Source organism: Dipodomys ordii, unplaced genomic scaffold, assembly GCF_000151885.1.
Source record: "Dipodomys ordii isolate 6190 unplaced genomic scaffold, Dord_2.0 Scaffold28, whole genome shotgun sequence".
NCBI classification, from domain to species: Eukaryota; Metazoa; Chordata; class Mammalia; order Rodentia; family Heteromyidae; genus Dipodomys; species Dipodomys ordii.
This window is the reverse complement of record NW_012267244.1, coordinates 4,550,062-4,559,127: the sequence shown is the minus strand read 5'-3', so window position 1 is coordinate 4,559,127 and position 9,066 is coordinate 4,550,062. Positions and strand designations below refer to the sequence as shown.

The window sequence follows — 9,066 nt, the reverse complement described above, 5'->3', positions numbered from 1 at the left end:
ACTAATTATAAATGATCCAAATGTTCCACGCTAATTATGGTGGCCTTTAATGTATATTCAGTGGTCAAATTCATTGAATGTTTTATTCAAAGTAGATAAGTTCTATTGCATAAATGAGTTAATTGCAAAAACTAAATCATAATCCCATTCTCAAAACCTAGTGTTTGATTTTAATTCAGACTGTCATGTTATTCACTCATTGTTATCTGCAACCATTTAGTGAATGTCTTTATGCAAGGTACAGCAAGTATAAGAAAAATAACGTGCCTTTTCTTCAGGTAACTGATATTATAGTTGTAGTTACATCTTTTTATATTTTAGACCAATATTTTTAATAGTCAATTCACTGAACAAAGAGAATAATTTAAAATGATGTGTATGAGGAGATCTCAGAGGAGATTGTCCTGTCATAGAGAATATTTGCTAACAGAACACTTAAAAGTAGAAAGTATTGTAAATAACTTGACTAAGAACTGTACAAAGTAGTTGTCATTGTGGTCCCTTTTTAAAAATAAGTTAGTCATAATGACAAAGCTGAGTGTTTATGGTATATCTTTCATTTGAAACCCAAGTGTCTCACTGGAGTTTACAGTGCGTTGCTTGAAGTATGCCAGCCTGGAGAAGTGTGAAGAATAAAAAGAAAAAAGAAAAACAATGCAGAAGCACTTTCAACCATTGCAAGAAGGCTCCAAGGTTGCATGTGGTCTCTCCAGAAAGAATCTGGAAAGTCTCCCGGGAGAATATGACATGTGTTTAACTTAGATATTTTTCATTTCCTCTCACACACAAAGCAATCCTGTTCCACAGACCTCCTGCATCCTGACAGTGTTTGATAGGTTTAGGGTGATAAATGTGAGCATGAATAATGTCTGCCGCCAGTACACCTGCTTGACACTCTACTGTCTTTTTCCCAGCACACAAGTGAGATTAATCAGAGAAGTGCATGGAGCATTTGGGAGGCATGAGAAGATGGTGATATTTAAATTATTATGTGAATGGCTGAATGTTACACATTTGATTTGGGTTGTAACATGAGTGAGAGTGTGAATCCACACTAAACTTGGGGATCATTTGTCACATTAGCTAACTTCAATTATCTTGCCTAGCCCTGGCTCCATAAAACAGAGAAAATTGATACACTAACACTGAGGCAACTTTTTACATCACCAATATTTGATTTACTATTTTATTTACATGCTAATATTGTTTCTGAATATATTTGACGAATAAAACAAAGACACACACTATATAACAAGATAAACTACATTTAAAATTCAGGAAGAAAAAGAAAGTGGAGATAAATAATCTTTTTTTAAAAGAGACACAGTCAAATGTAAAGTATACAAGTACATCCATTGCCACCATGGGAGGTGGATCATAGGTTCAGTTGTAAGCATTCTAGGAACCAGTATAGAGAGAAAAATGACAGAGGAATGTGTTAGTCAGTGCCTGCAAGGCAAAATCAAATCAGCTACCTAGAAGAACGTTTATTCTAGAATGAAGAACACAAAGAAATTTCTTCTATGACTATTCATAAAAATGACACTATGAAGTGTGTTAAACCATATGTACAGGGGAAAAAAGAAGAAGAAATCCTTGCATAAGTTGTTTAAGTCAGTTAGGAATAACGCTTACTTCAAGGTGGTAAGATGATGACAGCATAATTCAGGGGAAATGGTAGCCTTTAAAATGCTATTCAATGATGAATGTAAAGCGAACTTGTAATTACATTTAATCTACTTTGTGAAATAATTTTGTAATTAGTTGGCCTAGTTAAAACAACTCTTGTGAATAAGTAGTAATTTGCTCAAAGAGCATTAATGCTCCTCTCAATAAATTCCAGGTTTCTTATTGTATAATTCCAGAATGAAAAGCCCAATGCAGTGATGGTTATAGCTGAAACAAACATGTGTTGATGAATCATATTACGGAAGTGGTTGTGAACTCATTTTGGAAAGGATCTTAGTGACTTGAAGTGGCTTCCTTCTATCCAGTCAGAAAAAGAAACATATTAGCAATGTAAATACATTGATCAATAATATGAGAAAGTTTAGAAATATAGACAGGAACTTACATAATTGTTTATATTCATTACCACAACATGTTTGTTCAACTCTCAAAAAGAGCAGCGCCCCCCCTCCCCAGTCTTCAGAAAATACATTCTTACATTAATGTGGTCCTTTTACAAAATATCTTACTGTACCTCACTCACCCTTTTTGTGATGACAAAAAAAATGACGCAATGGCAATCTGAAGAAATGAAGGAGGTGAAGGACATCAGCATGAGTCGTCCCATTTTCAAAGCACGGATTCCTTGAACACAAGCCCTGGTAAGCTATGCCAAAGGGCTGAGAGACTAAGTTTCCCAAGAAAATTGCTTCCTATAGAATCAAATGGTGAACAAGGCAAATATTCTTCATATTATTGCTCTTCTTTAGAAGCAAATAATCTAAACCAAATGAATAATTTAGGAAGGATTTCTACATCAATTTCTGTGTTTAGAAGAACAATATATTAGAAAGGTGATTAAAATTTAACATGCTATCTATGCTGGTCAAACCAAGAATACTCACAGTACTTTCTGTTTACATTACTCCCATCTAGAGATGATGTGTGAAGTGGCTCTTACAGATCAATTGTTTTTCAGCATTTATCGCTACCATCTCAGCTGCAACTTCTTGAGCACTTGAGCAAGTGAGAGGTGGTGCGTTGAGCAGAGGACTGGTAGAGACATAAGACATCAGCTGAACTAGTCATTATCTCTTTTAGAGAGGAGGGGTTTAAGGTTCAAGGCAAAAGTCATAAAATTGAGGTATAGAAATTGAGAACTTAGATACATCTTCAAGGGCAGAAGAAAAAGTTCAGACAAAGGGAGAATAGGAAACTGCTTTTAAGGTGACTACAATAAAAGCAGCAATAAGTAGATTTTAAAAAAATCATGGAAACAGAACATAAATAGACATAACAGAACTTGAATGAAAGAAGAATGGCCATGATGCCAACAATGCTTCATTGTTACTGCTGTGACATTCATGCAAAGAAAATAAAAAGGAAGAAGGGAAAGACGGAAGAGTGAGATCAGGTGAGAATTGAGGCCAGATCAGGGAAAAAGCTCAGCAGACCCTATCTGACCTAGCTGGGCATGGTGGCACATACCTCACATCAGCTACACAAGAGGCTGAGATCAAGATCATGGTTCTAAGCACAGAAAGTTGCAAAGTTCAATCCATAGTATCACAAAACACATACATAACTAACTATGGTTTAGGATAATAAAGATAATGTTATATGCAAGGCAATAACATTCCAGAAAATAAATTCTACATAGTTTTTTTTTTTTTTTTTGTCAGTCATGGGTCTGAACTTCTGGCTTTTTCTGCTTATGTGGTGCTGAGGAATTAAACCCAGGGCCTTATGCAAGCCAAGCATTCTACCACTGAGCCACTTTCCCAGCCCCCATTCTATGTAATCTTTAATGAAAATAACTATTTTCATTTTATAAGTTTTAGGAACATGTCTTGTGAAAGTAAAATGAAAGTAAAGTTTAAAAAAATACACTAGGAAACAAAGAAGGGAATTTATTTTAAGAAAAAAAAAACAAGATGAAGAGTGAATATTCAGTTTAGTCAAGTGATCATGGTTTCCATTGTTGGTTTTACAGAAATGTCTCATCTAGTGAGTCATCACTCAGTAGACTAGCAGGATTTCCCAACCATTATTGCAGTCAGGAAATAATCACATTTTCTCCTTTCCCTGACACCATGATTTCCCACAATAAATGTAAAATACCAAATAACTGTTAAAACAGAATCCTTATTTTAATACTTCAATACAAGATATACACATTCAGACCAAAAGAAATTTAACTTGAGCTTTGCAATGTAGTTTGGAAACATCCTTGCTTCGCTGCACAATTTATTTTAAAATAAGCTAGTTCTTAAAAATCTAATATAGCAGCTGCTGAGAGAAATGATAAATATTGTATTTTAATTTTTAGTTATATTGTTCTATATAATGTGATTTCAGTCTCCAAAGACTCATGCAATCTACAGAGTATATAACTCATGCTATGATGTATACTCTACTCACTACTTGGAATAATTGAATTTTGTTTTTTTTAAAAATAACTTCGGAATAAATCTCATGTCCCGAAAGATGTTCTGTACTTTGTACCAATCAACTCATGAAATGTCACATTTATCTTAGAATGAATTTTAGAGAGAAAAGTGTATCATACTGAATCTAAAGTTTCTCTTGGATGAGTCACATTTTTCATAATAGATACTATGACATGAATATAGATTGTTATGTTCCCTGTATAAGAAATGCTACATGACACCTGTTGTGGGTTTCTATGCTTCAGTAACAAATTACTCCAAATTTTTATTGCTTCCCTCAACAAATTATTATATCCTCTTAGGGTTCCAAGGGACTGATACACTCATCTGTGTAGTTCTTACTTAACAGCCTGCATAAAAGTATAGATAAATAGGCTTCTTTCTCATACTTCTGATGTCTAGGCTTGGCAGAGAAGCTGGAGGCTGGTCTGAAAGGTCTTTCCCTCTCTCTCTCTCTACTTCTTCTCTTCCTTTATCTCTGGATATTTCCCCTTTCATTTTACAACTCATATTCTATGTCTCTCCTCTCCCAAGTTCTTTAAGAGCAAATCTTAGGTATAATTTGCACTGTTATTACCCTTGCACAAATTAACAATCCAGGGAAATATAGACTCTCTAACACATAATAACATGACCCTTAAATGCTAGGGCCTTTTACACTCTAACTTAACATGCCTTTACCAGGCAAATTTATCACGTGTTTCTCCCCAATGCCATCTAGTCAGAACCTGTCAGGAAGACAACTATAAAGTGTATTCTGGCTTTATTATTCATTGGCATAAGAATAAGGAAATATAATGCCCCCAAATTCACAGAAAAATATTTGAAAGGACCTAGCATAGTTGGGCTTATTTTACATAATTTTGGCAATCTTGCTAAATCTCAGAAGGAAAGATGACTGAAGTGGGGCTAATACTATGATACACAAGATAAGATGATACTTGACCATTTTGTGTGTTAGAAAAAATGCTGAACCCAGTTAGCTTTAACAAAATCTAGAGTAAGAAAACGTTTCTAGAACTATCTGTATTTCAAGACAAAGAAAATTCACAATGAATCACCTCACCACATGTGAATGTTGTATTTGTAGCCTGGTACCCTGATTGAAATATGGTCAGCACTTTCACACACACACACACACACACACACACACACACACACACACACACACCTGGGCAGAATAGAATACTGGGATACTTTCACTTCTTTTATACTTAGTGAATATAGTCATAGTTTGTTCCCTCTGGTTAGGAAAGAATAGACTATATCTCTTCATTAAAAAAAAAACTGTTTAGGGTTGGGGTGGCTCAGTTGTATAGTGCTTTCCTTGCATGCATGAGGCCCTGGGTTCGATTCCTCAATACCACATAAGCAGAAAAGGCCAGAAGTGGCACTGTGGCTCAAGTGGTAGAGTGCTAAGGGCTAGCCTTGGGCTGAAGAGATGAGGGAAAGCGCGCAGGTCCAGAGTTCAGGCCCCATAACTGGAAAAAAAAAACTGTTTAATTTTATACACACACACATACAGATACAGATTTATTAGACCTGTTGTTACTGTGAATATACATATCTTACTATGAATATAAATACTTATGATCCCATGACGTTCAACTTCATTACTCAAAACTAAGTTGCTTGATGTCAGTTTGTTTACACATCGACGTATATTACTGGTCACTATGTATAAAGGTTTACCTAGGCCATATATCACCAAATACAGAGATAGATTTATACCAAACTTATTTTGATTTAACAGTAACTTAGATAACATTTTTAACCGACAATCAGATAGGATGATACAGTAGCTTGTTTTCTAGATCCATCCAACACTGTTTATCTAACTTTGAATATGCTCCATAAAAGTGTTTATATTCATCAGGAATATACCAATTCCTATTCCACGCTAGTTTTAGCTATGAAGTTTCTTTCCACGCATATTCCTAACGTTTGAAGTCCAACTCATCAGATTGTGCAGCTTTCTTGCTTACTTGGCCAATTGAGCACAACCCCATCTCTGCCATTTTACTGATTATTTAGAGATGGAATCCAGAGTTGCTTTCCACTGAGGCTGGACTGAATCAACGATCTCCAGTAGCAAGGGTCTCAGGTGTGAACCACTAGCACTGGCTCTCGAACATTTTTCGTGTTATATGTTTGATCACTTGTTTTTATGTTTTGTTTCCTAAGGTTAGATTAAAAAATAGACATTATTCTGTATTAGCAAATTACTGTAGATAAGTACCTGGGAGACACACACATAAACATACAGATGCGTTTGTCCACTTCTTCTATAAACTACAAAACATTATGTTAAATTGCTTCACTTAACTCTGTAAAATAATTTCTGGAAACTTACCACAAGGACCTTGGGGGAAAAAAACCTACTAGGTTCTGGGGCTACACCAGAACTACGTTTCCCACAATGCTCCTGGGCTGGAATGCGCGCGGAAATAGAAAACTACATTTCCCACAATTCTGAGACCCTCCCCCCCCCCTCCTCCCGGCCACACTGCTGTATTTCCGGCGACCCCTGACCCGATTTCCCATCTTCCCTTGTGACGGTTGCGTTCGGAGGACGATCCGCGCTCGGGTCGCGCTCGGCCATTTCTCGCAGAGTTTCTCACGGCGCCATGTTGGGCCAAAGCGTCCGGAGGTTTACAACCTCTGTGATCCGTCGGGCCCACTATGAGCACGGCCCGGGGAAGGTCAGTGTGAGGGCCCGACGTTGATGGTCGGGGGAGGGGCTCACCGCCGAGGCCGCCGTGGCGGCGGCGCGGGACGGGGTGACCGGGACGCGAGGCGAACCTCGGCGCGCAGCGAGACATGGCGGCGGGGATGCCGGGGAGCCCCTCGCCGGTGGCCGCCTTCGCAGGGGCCGTGCTGCGAAGCTGAGGCGGTGGTTCCCGCGGCAGGAAGTCGGTGGGTAGAGCCAGCGGCCCAGCCTCTGCGGTGGGGCGCCGCCGCCTTCCCCCCGGACTGCCGGGACCGAGCCCGCGCGCGGCCTTGTTCCTGGAGGTCGTCGGCCCCGACTGAAGGTCGTGGGACACTGTCGGGGAAGATGAGAGCCTGAGGTTGTGTGAGGTCCTTTATTCCTGGTTGGTTGAATTAAAAATACCCGTCTCGGGAATGAGGTTTCGAATTAGGTTTGGCCCCAGGTGTTAAATGACTCGAATCGAAAATGTAGGCATGACCTTGGACCCTGAGGCCTACTAGTGAGTGATGGTCTAGGCCTAGTGATGGAAAAGTTAGAACTCCTGTCCTTGGCCAGATGCTATTAAGCAGTTGATCCCACGGATAAGGGTTTTTGTTGTTGTTGTTGTTTGTATTTTTCAATTTTCGAAAATACATGGTGTCTCTATTTTACTCGGAAGTCTTGATGTTGAAGCCAGATATTTCTTCTTTTATGTGCACCCGATCGTGTAAAAAAATATTTTTGTTTCACTTTCCCCACAGACTCTGCCATTTTCAGTGGAAAACAAGTGGCGGTTACTGGCCATGATGACTGTATTCTTTGGATCTGGGTTTGCTGCGCCATTTTTTATAGTGAGGCACCAACTGCTTAAGAAGTAAGGGTGTCGTAATTTACCATTTAACAGGTAATTATAGGTTTCTAGTCTTCCTAGAGTGCTATTAGATACACTCCACACAAATCTGTACACGGTGCTATGTGGGGTTAATTCCTGAAATTGGGTGTAGCGTTGATGAACATCATGTACTTAGCCTGTAAACAATTATTTTTGATCAGTAAGAATCAGTATTTATTGAATTCCAGTTGGATAATTTGTGTGGTGCCCCAACAGGCCTCTGAAGGAAATAATTAAGTTGATTTTACTTACTTTTGTTAAACAGTTAAAATCTGTACTTAGAGTACAGAATATATGGGGGGGAGGGGAATCAGAAAAAATGTACTTATTGTGCTCCTTAAATTTGTATAGGTTTCTAGTGTTTATGCTATGATAAATCTGTGACTGATTAACCCAGCCATCATAGGAAAACTTAAAGACAGTGAGATTTGCACCATAGTGGGAAATTTGGCAGTGACTACAGTCATTTATGATATCCCAAGGAACAGACTAAATGGCAGTGGTGCTGCTTTTAGAAATCTGCATTAAGGGAACAAATGAAGTATTAGGTGTGCGGATTTAAAAAAATACTAGCCATTAATTGTAAATAGTTTATTGACATGAATATTGAAAGGTCTCTAGAATGAATAAATTTTGACCTATGATTTATAAAGGAAGATTATTATTCATAGAAAAGTTATTCAGGCCACTAATATAAAGGTTTTGGTACATATGATGATACAAATCAGTATGAATAAAATGATACTGTAAACGCTTTCTGATGTACCAAATCTGAAACAAAGTAAGACAACTTCTTCTTTTTTTGTTAATTTTTGTTTTTATTTTGCAGATAAGAATGTTTGAAGAGGCACAGACCCTGGAAAGTGAATTAAACTCTCCAACTCAGAATACTAGATATGTTTGTAAATAAACTCCTGACATGAATGCTTGATGCCTCCTTTCTGCAATAGGAATATGATACTTGAACTTGCCTTTATTTTATTTGGGGTGTTCTCAAGTGTCAGTATTTCCACCAAGAATTATAAGATTAGCTTGTTATGATACTTGTAAGATTTTATTACTTGTGACTCACAAGTCAGGAATTTAGTGTTTTCTAATTTATGTTTAAGAAGGAAAATACAGTTTTGGTTGTCGTAAAACAAAATATATGTGTAAATATGTATTGTGTGTGTATACACACATACTCTTTAGTTGTCTTTGAAAGAATAATGATTTTTCATGAAAAAAGTGATTAGAATTTCAACCATTGTACATCTGTGTCACCAATGACACAGATTGAAATTCTACTAAGATATTGTAAGGTTTATTATTTCTAGATCTAAAACGGAAAATTTTGCCTTAATTAACTGTAAAAGTTAATCGGGGTT

The 9,066-nt window shown here is 37.5% G+C and overlaps 1 protein-coding gene across 1 annotated transcript; it reads left to right on the top strand.

The window, feature by feature from the left end:
- Window positions 1–6,693: 6,693 nt before the first annotated feature.
- LOC105985338 (cytochrome c oxidase subunit 7C, mitochondrial) lies at window positions 6,694–8,623 on the top strand. Its single transcript, XM_013015833.1, has 3 exons — window positions 6,694–6,820; window positions 7,569–7,711; window positions 8,529–8,623. The coding sequence occupies exons 1-2, from the start codon at window positions 6,746–6,748 to the stop codon at window positions 7,683–7,685; spliced, it is 192 nt and encodes a 63-aa protein (XP_012871287.1). The 5' UTR covers window positions 6,694–6,745; the 3' UTR covers window positions 7,686–7,711; window positions 8,529–8,623.
- Window positions 8,624–9,066: the final 443 nt, after the last annotated feature.